This window comes from Amia ocellicauda, chromosome 12, assembly GCF_036373705.1.
Source record: "Amia ocellicauda isolate fAmiCal2 chromosome 12, fAmiCal2.hap1, whole genome shotgun sequence".
NCBI classification, from domain to species: domain Eukaryota; kingdom Metazoa; phylum Chordata; class Actinopteri; order Amiiformes; family Amiidae; genus Amia; species Amia ocellicauda.
Window position 1 is genome coordinate 18,872,383 of NC_089861.1, and position 15,677 is coordinate 18,888,059.

Genomic DNA, 15,677 nt, shown 5'->3' on the forward strand with positions numbered 1-15,677 from the left:
AGAAATTGAACAGGTGTTCCTAATAATCCTTTAGGTGAGTGTACATTCGGTCTTGGGCTATGTACTGGGTTTACGTGCTATAACCACACTTAAGTAATCATTCATAGATGAACATCGTCGCCCGGCTAGCTCAGTCGGTAGAGCATGAGACTCTTAATCTCAGGGTCGTGGGTTCGAGCCCCACGTTGGGCGGATATTTTTTCTTAGGAGTAAATACACACAAACAAACCATGATATTATAGAATAATATTGAAGTGAATTCCAATGCTCTATGTTTAATACTATACTGGTAGAATATGCATAGCAATGATTTCCAAATGCGCATCAAGACTCTTTTAACTAAAATATAACTATTAACCTGCTAATATTTGTAAATGATGTATGTAAATAAACAATACACCCATAGCAATAATGACGACATTTACTGTAAAGTAGAAAATAAAAAACACACTTCCAAGGCCCCAGCGAGATTTGAACTCGCGACCCCTGGTTTACAAGACCAGTGCTCTAACCCCTGAGCTATGGAGCCGCGACTTAGACAAAAATACTGTCCCTTTAAATGTAGAGACACAGCGATTCAATACATGAAACAAAACGCAACCGCCCGAACAGGGACTTGAACCCTGGACCCTCAGATTAAAAGTCTGATGCTCTACCGACTGAGCTATCCGGGCTCTGAAACAGCGACACAGAGGGGTTTCATTTCGCCAGAACAGACACACCGACAGACGGGACACTTCAGTACTTTGTCATTAGACAATTAAAATGCTTTTACACCGGAACTGTGCAATCCGACTGAGCTATCCGGGCTCTGGCCTCGGCCCCAATCTGCCACCGCTCCCTCCACCCTCCCTTTCCCAGCGGCCGGCCCTGGGAGAGCTGGGAGGTGCGTGCTCTGCTCGGCCTGTGGGGGGCGCCGGAGATGCAGGAGAGGCTGCGAGTACTTCTCTCTCTTTCAATACAATACAAAATCAATGAAAAGTATTACTGTATTTATTTGGTTTATAATAATCATAATATAAAAATCAGTCGCTTTCACTTTTAAAAGCTGTACCAATGGCGACGTGGGGGTGGACTTACATTGGACATAAACAGGGTTGAGAAACTGCTTCCACCAAACGGACGCCATCATGGCAAGATTAGATTTCATTTCTCTGCTGGCCGCCTCCCCAGGAGCCCAAATGGCGTCCGGTCGCGCCGTCCCGCCTGTCGTGTTGTCATTGGCCGGCTGTGGGAACAGCAGCAGACAGAGGGGGAGGGAGAGCCGTGTTGTAACGGGTGCACGGCGGGGTGAGTAACTCGAGAAGGGGGTCGCTTATGGACGCATACATTCAATCAAAGCTATTATAATAGTATTGTTGCACACATACACATTTTGGTGCATTCGTTTTGTAGTAGGGACACTGCGTGTGTATGGGAGGGGGGTTATAAGTAAACAAGCTGTGTGGATGTAACCAATTCGCATGAAACGATCAGTAAATAAGAGGTCATTTAAACTTGCTGGCGGATCAAGGTGCTGTGGCGACCATGAAAACCAGGAGGAGCGGGATGGCAAGCAGGGCTGAGCCGCCAGCTGCGCCAGTGGAAACCGCACAGAAACACGTGGGAACAGGGACAACCTCCGCAAAGCTGCCCAGAGCAGTGCAAACCAGGACCAGATCAGCAGCCGCAACTGCTGCGGAAACTGCAGGACAGCCACCGGAAAGCAGGGCCACTCCTCCTCCTCCTGCTGCTGCTGCTGCTGCTGCTGTGGAGACCAGCACCAGAGCCCCACATGCTGCTGTGGAGACAACTGAGACAGAACCCAGCAAGATTGCCCAGGAGACCACCAACAGTGCAGCATCCTCTGCTGCCATGGAGACTGCCCAGAGCGGAGCATCGCCTGTTGCTTTGGAATCCACGAGCGCTACAGCATTGCAAACATCCAAAGGGCAACACAACACTACAACACTAACACTGATCCCAGCCCCTGTCCCCATTCTCCCACCGCTCCCTCCACGCTCCTCTCCCCCTGGGCCTTCCCACCCTCCCTTTCCCAGCGGCCGGCCCTGGGAGAGCTGGGAGGTGCGTGCTCTGCTCGGCCTGTGGGGGGCTCCGGAGATGCAGGAGAGGCTGCGCACGTCCCTCAGGAATCACGGCATCTACAAGTCCATTTCAGAGGGGCTAGTGGCCAAGGGGGTGTGGCGCAGTGCGGAGCAGTGCAGGGACAAGGCCAAGAAACTGAAAGACCGGTATCGCAAACACAGGGCTGCTCTGGAGAAAACAAAAGAAAAGGGGAAGGTAGGTGACGGGTGAGGGGTGAGGGGTGAGGGGAGAGGGTGGTGGAAAGAGGGCTGTGAGGGAGGTGTTGGCAAGAGGGTGTGTGAGAGGGAGATGGAGTAGGAGAGAGAGAGGGATTTTGTAGTGTAACCCCCACTACTGCTACTGCTTCTATAGCTCATAACCCCACTATATTATAATACTGACAGTAACAGATCTAAGAACAAAAGTGTCTCTTCTCAGAAAAGGTTCAAGTTTTTTCGTTCTCTGGAAGCCATTCTGGGTGGTGGAGAGATGGAGAGGAGAAGAGGAGGAGAGGAGAGAGAGAGGGAGATGGACCAGTCTGACTCATCCGACACTGGAGAGCTGGAGCGAGAGATGGAAAGAGAGGTGCAGGAGGAGGAATTGGAGGACATGGGTGAGTGAAATGGAGAGAGGGAAGGGAGATATGATAGTGTAGTGACTAGAGGCGAGACCGAATAGTCGAACATTCAACAAGTGAATCCAACGTTCAGGAAACAAATTGTAGGCATACCGCTAATGAAGACTGACTGGAAGGTGGGATGTATAATTTCTTGTCTGTAATTGGTTTAACGGGTACGTACCTTGCCAACGATGGCTTCCTCACAGAGAAGTTCTGCATGGAATACTTTGACCTAAATACACAGCCAGCTATTGCTATTTATTTTGTATTCACTGGAACTCGAACACACAGGTATATTTTCCGATTTGATTTTGAAAATTATTGAATGAAACTTATATTAATAAGTGTTGGTCAGGTTACAACTGTAATGCAAAATGTTCAGATCTTATACACTCTAGTAGTAGTCAACTCTACCGTAATTTTTGGGAGACGCCCATATTGTTTAAGCAATTATAAGCATTACTCGTTATTTTTCCTGATATTGTAAAAAAAAAAAAAAAATCCTGTCTCTCCTGCGTCTGCAGCTGTTGTGTCCTCCTCCTCTCACTTCTTTTTCTTCTGCTGCTGCTTCTTCATCCTGCTCTCTCCTGGCACAAGGGAGGGGGGGAGAGCAAGAGAGAGTGGCTGAGTGAGTGGTGATGAGGGAAGGAGGGGGATATTTGTGTATCAGTCAGTCAGTCTGTCAGTGTATCACTGTCTCCTTGCATTAACTTTTCCTCTCTCTACTTTTGTATCAGATCCACAGAAATCGATGCAGGCTGCAGCAGGGTCAGGGGTAAACCCCACCCCTTCTGGCTCACCCCCTCCTGCTCCTGGGTGCAGACCTGCCTCCCCCTCCCTCTCTATGTGCAACGCAGACTCCAACACTGACCGACTGTCTCCCATTCACTGTGGGTCTACTATACTGTGCTGTGTGTCTGTACTGTGTGTCTGTCCTATACATTGTGTGCCTATAATGTACAGTGTATTTACTGTATTGTTATTATCAGCAGTATTTATTTCTTGGCAAACTTCCAGGGTGACTTACAAAATATAAGAGCAACACAAATTACAAAAATAGTTCACTGTATTGTCTGTACTGTATGTTTGTATTATACAGTCAGTTTTTTTGTACATTTAATTTAATATTGTTCTCTCTCTCTCTCTCTCTCTCTCTCTCTCTCTCTCTCTCTCTCTCTCTCTCTCTCTCCTGCTCCCTCCGTCCCCAGCTCCTCTATCTAAGCGGCAGAGAAGGGGGTGCAGGGGCAAGCGTGGGGGAAGGAGGAGAGGGTGCCACGACAGCGCAGACTATGGAGGAGACGAGGAAGAGGGAGGGCATGAAGGGGTGCTGATGCGTTTCCTGCGGGAGAGTGACGCCCACTTCCTGCAGCTCCAGTCAGACTTCCTGTCCATGGAGAGAGAGGAGAGGGAAGCGGACCGGCGGGCATGGGAGGAGGGACAGAGAGGGGTCAGCCACGCTTTGCTTCAGCTCACACAGGCCTTCACACGCCAAGCACATGCACATGCACACACGCATGGAGAAGAAGAGCGAGGGGGACACATACATGAAGAGGGAGAGGCAGAGATATGGAGAGGGGGACAGGTAGAGGGACTGAGGCAGGAAGAGGGAGGGGGACAGACAGATGGAGAGGGACACATGAATGCAGACCAAGAGGGAGGTGGACTAAGATGGACAGCAGGGGAGGGAGGCAACACGGGAGATGGCGAGGGACAGATAGAGGGATGCAGCTATACACTGGGTGTATCCAGAGAGACACAATCCCTACACAACAACACACAGTCTGTGCACAAAGAGACGCAAACAGCAACACAAAGCCAAGCAAGGAGAGAACACAAGGAGACACAGACACCACTGCACAGCCACACTTGGAATGATCACTCTTACACATAAGACACTGTGTCACTACACATCTCTCACAGGATGCAGAAACTGAACCTCACAGGAAGTACAGTACTGACAGACATCACAGAGAGAGTGACTAGATATAGTAAAACCTAACACAGAGAAAGCGGGAGGGGGAGATGGACTGCAATATGTCTTGGAAATACACCTAACAGAGAGAGAGAGAGAGAGAGAGAGAGAGAGAGAGAGATGAGATACTGAAAAAGGCACACCTAACACACAGAGAGACAGAAAGGGACCCAAAAATCACCATAAGCCTTTGAATGTTTGTGTCTATTTACTTACCTCATATTGTGGTATTTTAACAGACTTTATTAAACCCCCCCATTTGTTATATGAATAAACTTTTTTTTCTTTCTCCAAAATGTACTGAATGGAATGTCTATTTACTTATGTCTTGCATGTGTTCTTGCATACCTACATCGACCCCATCGTTATATGTTCTCCGCATATAAGTGCTGCCTCACACCTTTAAGGTTTGATATTCTAAATTTGTAGACCATTGTTTTAGACTTGATCCTTGTTTTTTGAAAGAATGCCTCAAAGCTAACCTAGTTGTGATCACAATTTGCCATTGGTTCTCTAACTAGTGTCCCCCTGACTCTATCTTGGTCACTTGAAAAGATCAGATCAATTAATGCTCTCTCTCTGGTTGGTTCCCTGACAAATTGAGTTAGAAAGCAGTCATTTACCATCTCAACCATTTCTATTCTGCTTCTGTTTTCCCAACCGGGCTTTCCCAGTCTATGTTTGGGAAATTGAAATCCTCATTATAACAGCCACATCCTTGCTACATGCAGTCCTGATTACACTGTACAATGCAGCATCTTTCTGAATATCTGAGTTTGGTGGCCTGTAACACAATCCTTCTCCTACTATAACTACCTCCCTGTTCTGGTGGGCAGTGGTCACCATGGTGCTCTGTTGGCCCTCAACTTATTTTGGTGCAATATATTCAGTTTTGTAAATGAAGGAAAACTTTTTTTTGTCGGTTTTGAGTCTCATGCGTGTGCTGCTCTAATATATTTGCAGCGCAGCGCTAACTTCAAATACAAAACAAATGCATATCTTTTCTTAATAGCAGCTAGTATTAGACACATACATAATGATATTAACATTGTATTCAAAACAATGAAGTACAAAACCTTCAATGACATTTCAGCACGTTTTTACATTTCCCTTCTTAACTGCAATCCCCGCTGTCCCTTTACAGCTCTGAGAGAACTCCCATTCAGTTCTGTACACCAATAGAAAACGTTGACAGGTATAAATAAATCAATCAACAAACTTTTTAATTGCTCCCCCATGCCGCTGCAGGACCTTCCTCTGATTATTATTTGCATGCGGATGATTAAAACCGCATGTGTGATGAGCGCATTAACTACATCATCACAATGAGAAACATAATTAATGAAAAAGTAAACAACAGGGAAAATAAAAAAATAAATGACCATTACTTATATTTCGAAATTCCTGGAATAAGGAATTAATTATTTTTGTGCTGTATTTAATTCAACATTAAGTAATGTATTGTTTTCTCTGTGTCTTTTATTTTGGCGTTAACTCCCTTTTAAAAATATAATTTTAGCAGGCCCCAGCGAGATTTGAACTCGCGACCCCTGGTTTACAAGACCAGTGCTCTAACCCCTGAGCTATGGAGCCGCGGCTTAGACAAAAATACTGTCCCTTTAAATGTACAGACACACAGATTCAATACATGAAACAAAACACTGCGCCCGAACAGGGACTTGAACCCTGGACCCTCAGATTAAAAGTCTGATGCTCTACCGACTGAGCTATCCGGGCTCTGAAACAGCGACACAGAGGGGTTTCATTTCGCCAGAACAGACGGGACACTTCAGTACTTTGTCATTAGACAATTAAAATGCTTTTACACCGGAACTGTGCAATCCGACTGAGCTATCCGGGCTCTGGCCTCGGCCCCAATCTGCCACCGCTCCCTCCACCCTCCCTTTCCCAGCGGCCGGCCCTGGGAGAGCTGGGAGGTGCGTGCTCTGCTCGGCCTGTGGGGGGCGCCGGAGATGCAGGAGAGGCTGCGAGTACTTCTCTCTCTTTCAATACAATACAAAATCAATCCTAATACATACATTTTATCGGTGTTTTATATTATCATTATATATATATATAATTATATTTTAAATACCATGGTTTGTTTGTGTGTATTTGCTCCCATGGAAAAATATCCGCCCAACGTGGGGCTCGAACCCACGACCCTGAGATTAAGAGTCTCATGCTCTACCGACTGAGCTAGCCGGGCGACGATGTTCATCTATGTTCATCTATGTTCATCGTAAACCCAGTACATAGCCCAAGTCAAAACATGTATTGTTTTTCATTCCTAGAGATCCGCTTCAGTTATTTAATGATGTAATCGTCTACAAAAACAAACTAAACCCCACGGCCGTGTATTGGATTAGCCAATAAGCACACTGGATCCCGCCTATGGGCTCAAATTAGCGCCATAAGTATCGCATTCAAAAAAAAGATATATCGCATAAAAAAAAATATATTGTAAAAAAAAAAAAAAAACTTGAGAACAAATGTTGAGAACAAAGATAAAAAAATCGAATGCAAAATTTATAGAATTGTAAACAAAAAAAATGTATCGAAAGTTTCTTTGCTTTCGATTGGGTTAGGAGGAGCCGTCAGTCAAACCTGCTGGACCAATGGAGACCCAGTACATAATCCAGGACTGAATTTTTACAGGTGTTCGTCCACATCCTTGCAAGTCTCTAGCCGGGCTGCTCCTGCGTATAGGAGTCATATTGAAGGAGCTGCTCCAGAGCCCGGATAGCTCAGTCGGTAGAGCATCAGACTTTTAATCTGAGGGTCCAGGGTTCAAGTCCCTGTTCGGGCGGAGTAATTTATTTTCTGTTTTGTAATACAGAAATATTACTCGTGTCAATTATTTGTGTCTTGGAAGTAGACAAAATATCAACATCGCTGTACCGGTTCAGAAAGCATTTGGCCTCTGGACCTAAACTATATTTTCTTCTTTCTTTCTCATCTCTTCTTAGAGGTCATTTATAGATCACCGACAGGACGATTAAGTCCTATTCAAAGTAAACTAAGATCGGTTTAATAAACGGATAAGTCCATACATCTTTGTAATTTAATTTAATTTTTATTTTAACGCTGATGACGGCATTGAATCGAAACTTAATCGTTGTTTTAGCTCGGTTAAGTGTTCAAATGCCGGTTGTCATATTTAGTAACTGGTGGTATGAGGAATCACTGAGCAGTGCAGCCGAGAGGAATCCGCTTTATTTTTAGTCTGGCAGGGCGGGCAGCGCGGGGTCAGGCTGCGGCCGCTCATTTCTGCGGGCGCCTTTGCTCGACATAATACGGTACCGCTCTGAGCTGCCCGTGGGAGGGGAACGGGGTCATGCACTGGGACACCGGGAGGAGTCGCCCTCATCATCTGTGCTCCCGCAGCACGGCCGGACAGGGATTCTGTTCCTGCCGATTCCGATGCGCTACCAAGAAGTGAGCATTGTGATTGCGGGTGAAAGCAAAAACGTTGCAAGATCGAATCCCTACTGTGATTTTTTATTTTAGAAGTAATAATTATAAAAATCATAATTTGACTTGGGTGTTCATTCTAACACAGAACTGTGTTGAAAGTTATAAAGAAAACAAAGAAAAGGGTTATACACAGGAACGATAACAAAGTGAACATTGTAACGGCCACCAGCGTGCTGGAGCTGCACAGGCTCGTTAGTATGTGCGCCTTGCGCAAGGGCTGCTGGACATTATAGGATGTTTGGGGTTTGGGGATGTGTATTTGTGTGCTGCATTTTGCTACCCTATGTCCTTCTACTGTGTGTGTCGCTCTGTCTAATGTTCCGTCCCCCCACCCCGAGTTTTCTCATCTCTGCTGGAATCAGCCCTCCCCACCTTTCGTGTCTTTCCTCAGTTCTTTCTGCTGCCAATTCCTGCCTTTCTAAAATCATGTAAAACTTTTAAAAAGTGATTTTAACCAAAATACAAAAGTGACTTCAAAACAAAATGCATTAAAGCACTCTATGTGTACTAAGATGACAAACTGCCAAATGACAATAAACAATTAAGCAAAACAGTCTAATACATTGAAATTAACGGGAAATGCATCTCAGCTAACAAGGTGAGGCTGCTGAAGACAGTTTACTGTCAAAAGTCATACACCATGGCAAGACTGAGCACAGCAACAAGACACAAGGTAGTTACTGCATCAGCAAGGTCTCTCCAAGGCAGAAATGTCAATGTTTCCAGATGTGCTGTCCAAGCTCTTTTGAAGAAGCACAAAGAAACGGGCAATGTTGAGGACTGTAGACGCAGTGGTCGGCCAAGGCAATTTACTGCAGAAACTTACTTAATCCTACACCTGAATATATGCCTAGAAAATCCCTGGTGGTCACACCAAATATGGATTTGATGTAGATTTTTCTTCAGTTCACTCACTTTGCATTTTATTAATTGATAAATATAATCTATTAACATGTCTATTTTTGAAACCTAAAACTTTTGCACAGTACTGTGTAATATATATATATATATATATATATATATATATATATATATATATATATACACACACATATACATATTTCCCCAAATTCAACTGATGACTTCTCCAGTCTCAAAATTATTCAACCCCTTCATGGCAAGCATCTTTATTACTTAGTAGAGCACCCTTTTGCTGTTATGACCTGCTGCAAACGAGATGCATAGCCAGACACCAGCTTCTGGCAGCATTCCTGAGGAATCTTACCCATTCCTCATGAGCAATGGCCTCCAGTTCAGTAATATTCTTGGGTTTGCATGCTGCAACCGCCTTTTTCAAATCCCACCAGAGATTTTCTATGGGGTTCAAGTCAGGTGACTGTGATGGCTACTGTAGAATCTTCCAGGACTTCTGCAAACAAGCCTTGGTGGAATTTGAGGTATGCTTGGGATCATTGTCCTGTTGGAAGGTCCAATGATGCCCAAGCTTCAGCTTCCTCACAGACGGCATGACATTTTCTCCTAGGATTTCCTGATACTTCAATTAATCCATCTTGCCTTCCACACGCTTCAGGTTTCCAGTGCCAGAGGTTTCACCGAGCCACCACCACTTTTCAGCATATGCTTCATTCTACTTCCTCCAGACATACCGCTGATGCATCGTGTCAAAAATATCCAGTTTTGTTTCATCGCTCCACAGAACAGAATCCCAAAACTTTGAGCATATTGGAGCTGACTTTTCTTGTGCTTTTGGGTCAGTAGTGGTGTACGTCTTGGAGTTCTGTCATGGAAACCTTCTGCGTTTAGTACGCGCCTTACTGTGCTCACTGAAACCTCAGTGCCTGTTGCCACCAAGTCTTGCTGCAGGTCTTTTGCAGTCTTTTGAGACCTCAGCCATCTGGTTGCAGCCGGTGATAGCTTCTTTTTCTGCCCTGTCCAGGTAGTGTAACCACTGTTCCTTTCACTTTGAACTTGCGAACTATGCTTCCAATGGTGTCTCTAGGAACATTAAGTGCCTTTTTGTATCCTGTTTCTTGTTTGTGAAGGGCGATGATCTCTTCTCTTAACTTTTTGGACCATTCTTTTGACTTATTTCTAACATGCAGTCAAACATGGCACTCAACAAACCCCTAACCAGTTCAGGTATTTAATGTGTTCTAGCTCAAGCACACCTGGTGCAACTAATGAAGTCCTTGATTAGACAACACCTGTTTTGCATATTTGTGCTGTTGTGAGGGATTCTAATCAGGGGGTTGAATAATTTTGAGACTGGAGAAGTCATTATAAGTTGCATTTTCAGTTGAATTTGGGGAATCCACTTGAAGCATTCGTTGTGTTGAGCTATTTCAATTGCTTTTGTTTGATTTGTTCATTGCAAACAGCTGACAGTCTGTACAATTTGATAATAAACCTGATTTGCAATGGGGGTTGAATAATTTTGCTCACAACTGTATGTATGTATATATATATATATATATATATATATATATATATATATATATATATATACACTCACCTAAAGGATTATTAGGAACACCTGTTCAATTTCTCATTAATGCAATTATCTAACCAACCAATCACATGGCAGTTGCTTCAATGCATTTAGGGGTGTGGTCCTGGTCAAGACAATCTCCTGAACTCCAAGCTGAATGTCTGAATGGGAAAGAAAGGTGATTTAAGCAATTTTGAGCGTGTGGTGTGAAATGGTGTGAAAAGGGAAAAACATCCAGTATGCGGCAGTCCTGTGGGCGAAAATGCCTTTTTGATGCTAGAGGTCAGAGGAGAATGGGCCGACTGATTCAAGCTGATAGAAGAGCAACTTTGACTGAAATAACCACTCGTTGCAACCGAGGTATGCAGCAAAGCATTTGTGAAGCCACAACACGTACAACCTTGAGGCGGATGGGCTACAACAGCAGAGGACCCCACCGGGTACCACTCATCTCCACTACAAATAGGAAAAAGAGGCTACAATGTGCACAAGCTCACCAAAATTGGACAGTTGAAGACTGGAAAAATGTTGCCTGGTCTGATGAGTCTCGATTTCTGTTGAGACATTCAGATGGTAGAGTCAGAATTTGGCGTAAACAGAATGAGAACATGGATCCATCATGCCTTGTTACCACTGTGCAGGCTGGTGGTGGTGGTGTAATGGTGTGGGGGATGTTTTCTTGGCACACTTTAGGCCCCTTAGTGCCAATTGGGCATCGTTTAAATGCCACGGCCTACCTGAGCATTGTTTCTGACCATGTCCATCCCTTTATGACCACCATGTACTCATCCTCTGATGGCTACTTCCAGCAGGATAATGCACCATGTCACAAAGGTCAAATCATTTCAAATTGGTTTCTTGAACATGACAATGAGTTCACTGTACTAAACTGGCCCCCACAGTCACCAGATCTCAACCCAATAGAGCATCTTTGGGATGTGGTGGAACGGGAGCTTCGTGCCCTGGATGTGCATCCCACAAATCTTCATCAACTGCAAGATGCTATCCTATCAATATGGGCCAACATTTCTAAAGAATGCTTTCAGCACCTTGTTGAATCAATGCCACGTAGAATTAAGGCAGTTCTGAAGGCGAAAGGGGGTCAAACACAGTATTAGTATGGTGTTCCTAATAATCCTTTAGGTGAGTGTATATATATATAAATATATATATATAGTAGGGGTGGGCGATCTGACGATTTTATATCGTGATCGATCTTGAAGACTCATAATAATGTTAAAACTATAACAATGACAGCCTACTAGATGGCTGTGCTGATTGGCCAAATTATACCACATGTCTCAATCATGTGTCTTTCATGCGTGGTGACGTATTAGAAAAAAAATCAACATGAACTACCAGCATGGCGGATGAGGAGCTGGTGCCGAAAAAAGACTCAACATCAGTTGTGTGGCAGTGGTTTGGCTATGCACAGTCAGACATTTCTCAGAGAAAAATTATCTGTAAACTTTGTCGGGTAACGGTCGGCTCTTCCGGAGGTAAAACGACAAATCTTTTCAAGCACCTGAAAAGGAAGCATCTGAAGGAACATGCCGAGAGTGTTTTCCTCAGGTCGGTACGGCCCCACTCATCTGTATTTCACGAGGTCCCGAAACAAACAGTAATCACTGACCAACACATTAGAGCAGTCGAAAACATATGACAAAAGCAGCAAACGATGGATAGAGGTGACGGAGGCAGACACATTCTACTTATATCATTTATATCATATTATCTATTGGCTACTGCCACTTGAAGTTGTAATGGAATGTTTACTTTTCAGAATTTGAAAAGTGCAAACCTTTGTGTTTATATTTTGTTACTGCAATTTCTGAGTACTTTAAGAATTTGTGTTATTTAATGTTTATCTATTGACTTGCAACTTTAATATTTAAAATAAAGTTAAACTCAGGCCATTTAATGACCATTTTGACAACTGATTATTTAATTCATGTTGTGTTTTAAATTGTACAAATAGATAAATCCATAGACTTGTTCCATTCTGGATATTCTCTATAGTACATCTAAAAATTTGGAAGATTGTGACTCAGATCATGGATCGTGATTATGTGTTATAAGATCGTGATATGATTTTTTGGGAAGATCGCCCACCCCTAATATATAGTAACACTTTGTGGGTTTTCAGGTCACGGCGTGGGTCTTCTGTGCCACAATGCAGCGATCCTTATGCATGCCATCTTAAAAACTGGAACAAACTCCCCAGCGATGTGGTTGATGCTGAAAATTTGGGAACATTCAATAATAGACTGCATAGGATCATTGGATCACTTAGTTACTAATGGACACCAAACGAGCACGATGGGGAGAATGGACTCTTGATTGGACACTTTCTCATGTTCATATGTTCTTTTGTTTTATATAAAGTGTAAACATCACCATGGACATGATTTCACGACCTTTTCTCATATACAATTGTACTATTTCTATCAAAGTGAATAATACACTTAATATGTAAAATAAAAATCACATTTCATTATGCAATTGTTTAATACTGTATCTTTTATGGACAGCTGCCATTAAAGTAAAGCTACTGTTATGTTCACCCACGCATTGTCTTTTTAATGGATGTACAATAATCGATATTACAATTACACACAATGTTTTTGCATTTTTTCAAAACGACAATGCATGAGATTTGTCACATAAAAAAAATGTGGTGACAGATACCATTGCCACCGGCAAAAGCAGGAGCCAGAGGGGGTGGGCACAATTGTTTTGGTGGCAAATGCATGAGATATACCTGCCACAAGAATACAGGTCACTGCACCGCTTTATAACATGGACAATTCATAACCGGCTCGAAAAAACGTTATGACAACGCTGCACAGCTGCATATACAATACCCATCAATCTATGCAACACAAAACAGCTGCTAATTACCAAAATAACACTTCCCCATCCAATACAATGCATTTCCAATCGCGGAAAGCAAACAATACTGTACACTGTACTACCACAACTTATCGGTGCACTGCAGCTCGGACGCAGGTATGCATGCGCTGTCAGTGCTGTGCGGAGCGGCTGTCCGTGTCCTATTTCTCCTGTAACTCGACAAATTCGCCGGCACGCCGCAGTTTTCCCATGCAGTTGTGAGCGCTGCTAAACTATTCATTATGCATACCCATTAGAGCGGGCAGTACACCGTCAGCTCTCGGACTTTCTGTCCCTACACTCACTCCTTGATCCTCTGCAATCCGGCTTCCGCACAGCTCACTCCACTGAGACGGCTCTCCTGGCTGTCACTGACTCCCTCAGCCATGCTCGGGTGGCCTCCCTCTCCTCAGTCCTCATCCTCCTTGACCTCTCCGCAGCATTTGACACCGTTGATCACTCCATCCTCCTCTCCTGCCTCGCTGACCTTGGGATCTCTGGGACTGCTCTCATCTAGTTCTCCTCCTACCTCAGTGACCAGTCCTACCAAGTGACATGGCGAGGCTCCCCATCCACCCACCAACCTCTCCTCACAGGCGTTCCCCAAGGCTCTGTCCTGGGCCCGCTCCTGTTCTCTCTCTACACTCGCTCCCTGGGCCCCCTCATTGCTTCCTATGGTTTCTCCTACCACTTCTACACTGATGATGCCCAGATCTTCCTGTCTTTTTCCCCTTCTGACCCTCTCATCCCCACACGCATCTCTTCCTGCTTGTCTGCTATTTCCGCCTGGATGCACTCCACCTCAAGCTCAACCTCTCCAAATCAGATCTCCTCTTTTTCCCTCAATTCTTCCTCACCTTCTGCTGACCTCCCCATCTCGATCCCTTTGGAATCCACCACACTCTCTCCTTCTTCTTCCGCTAAAAATCTCAGAAGTAGTAATATAGGGCACTTTTTCAGAAGGGGGGGGGGGCTGCGGGGGATTTGACCTTTGACCTGAACTTGAGTTGAACTCGGGGGGGGGGCCTTCCTAGGGGGTGGGGGGCCTTCCTAGGGGGTGCGGCGTGCTTGTACCGCGTCACAGAATCATTACCATATTGATGGGTTCCGTAGGAATGTGCAGGGTGGTGGGGGTCTTCAACTGTTTTTCAAACCCTCCAAAAGATTTGTCTTTAAGCCAGACTGATTCTTTAGTAAAATAGCTATTTTGCTCTATTCGTGTGAAGCTCCAAAAGAGCGCCATGTATACCCTTCAGATTCTTTAGAAAACATAGATATTCTTCCCTACGCTAGTGAAGCTCCAAAAGAGTTGTATTTAAGTCCTCCCGATTCTTTAGTAACATAGATACTTCTACTTAAGCGAGATCTGCGAAGCTGTCTCTTCAACAGGGCCAAAGCTGTTACCTCTTTCAAATAGACAAGGGTCCTGTCGGTCTGGAGCTTTTTGAGCTAGTGGGGGTGGCGAGGAGATGTCTACGTCTTTAGTAACCTCGGATCGGTGAAGAATTAGTATATTTGGGGGCGGAGTTGACAGGGCACTGAAGAAATAGCCTATCACGTTAGAGTTTGGTTTGAAGAATTTAAATATTTGGGGGCGGAGTTAACAGGGCACTGGTGACAGGTGGGGTCTGTTTTCAATTTGAGAAGCGGCTCTGTTTACGTTTGAGGCGATGGGCCCCCCGAGCCCCGGATAATGGAATGTGTTGAGAGATAGCGATCTGTAGAAGCGGTGGGGCTGTGGGCAGCTTGAGAGACACAAGATGGACTGAACTTTAGAAAATCCTGAATATGAGCAAAATGAAAAGAAATGTAATACAGAAAATGTAAATTAAAACTTTCAGTAATCAGCATAATCTCAGTAAATACTACACCAACCCAAGACCAATATTTTCTTGCATTTCAGAATATATATCAAACGTATTATTTAAAGAACAGATACAATGTAAAGATTGAATAAATACAATGATGAAGTTTTAAAGGTGTGTGTGTGTGTGTGTGTGTGTTCACAACAGCGTGCAATGTAAATGAAATGTAACGTTACTAAATTAAGAAATCCTTAAATATAGAAGAGTTATAGAATATATATGTTATATAAGAAGCATAGACTATATATGTAGAAACTGGGAAATTTCAATACAACTCAATAAAATCAGCATTTGTAATAATATTAGTAACAAAACATCAAATTATTTTAAATAAACATG

At 44.0% G+C, this 15,677-nt stretch overlaps 1 protein-coding gene and 7 non-coding genes across 9 annotated transcripts; 3 read left to right on the top strand and 5 right to left on the bottom strand.

The window, feature by feature from the left end:
• Window positions 1–79: 79 nt before the first annotated feature.
• On the top strand, window positions 80–4,951 carry LOC136764480 (sterile alpha motif domain-containing protein 1). 2 transcript variants are annotated; one of them, XM_066718598.1, is made up of 5 exons: window positions 80–1,290; window positions 1,514–2,280; window positions 2,503–2,677; window positions 3,421–3,573; window positions 3,892–4,951. In XM_066718598.1, exons 1-5 carry the CDS (start codon window positions 1,131–1,133, stop codon window positions 4,572–4,574), a joined length of 1,938 nt encoding a protein of 645 aa, XP_066574695.1. In that variant the 5' UTR covers window positions 80–1,130; the 3' UTR covers window positions 4,575–4,951. The 2 variants fall into 2 exon arrangements, with proteins under 2 accessions (XP_066574695.1, XP_066574696.1); XM_066718599.1 differs by lacking the exon at window positions 80–1,290 and having other exon boundaries at window positions 1,297–2,280.
• Window positions 120–192, top strand: trnak-cuu (transfer RNA lysine (anticodon CUU)). Its single transcript has one exon. It is a non-coding gene; the product is annotated as a tRNA-Lys (tRNA).
• On the bottom strand, window positions 457–529 carry trnat-ugu (transfer RNA threonine (anticodon UGU)). The gene has a single exon. It is a non-coding gene; the product is annotated as a tRNA-Thr (tRNA).
• Window positions 602–674, bottom strand: trnak-uuu (transfer RNA lysine (anticodon UUU)). Its single transcript has one exon. It is a non-coding gene; the product is annotated as a tRNA-Lys (tRNA).
• A 1,224-nt stretch (window positions 4,952–6,175) lies between the features above and the next one.
• On the bottom strand, window positions 6,176–6,248 carry trnat-ugu (transfer RNA threonine (anticodon UGU)). The gene has a single exon. It is a non-coding gene; the product is annotated as a tRNA-Thr (tRNA).
• A 71-nt stretch (window positions 6,249–6,319) lies between these two features.
• Window positions 6,320–6,392, bottom strand: trnak-uuu (transfer RNA lysine (anticodon UUU)). The gene has a single exon. It is a non-coding gene; the product is annotated as a tRNA-Lys (tRNA).
• Window positions 6,393–6,791: 399 nt separating this feature from the next.
• trnak-cuu (transfer RNA lysine (anticodon CUU)) lies at window positions 6,792–6,864 on the bottom strand. Its single transcript has one exon. It is a non-coding gene; the product is annotated as a tRNA-Lys (tRNA).
• Window positions 6,865–7,391: 527 nt separating this feature from the next.
• Window positions 7,392–7,464, top strand: trnak-uuu (transfer RNA lysine (anticodon UUU)). Its single transcript has one exon. It is a non-coding gene; the product is annotated as a tRNA-Lys (tRNA).
• Window positions 7,465–15,677: the final 8,213 nt, after the last annotated feature.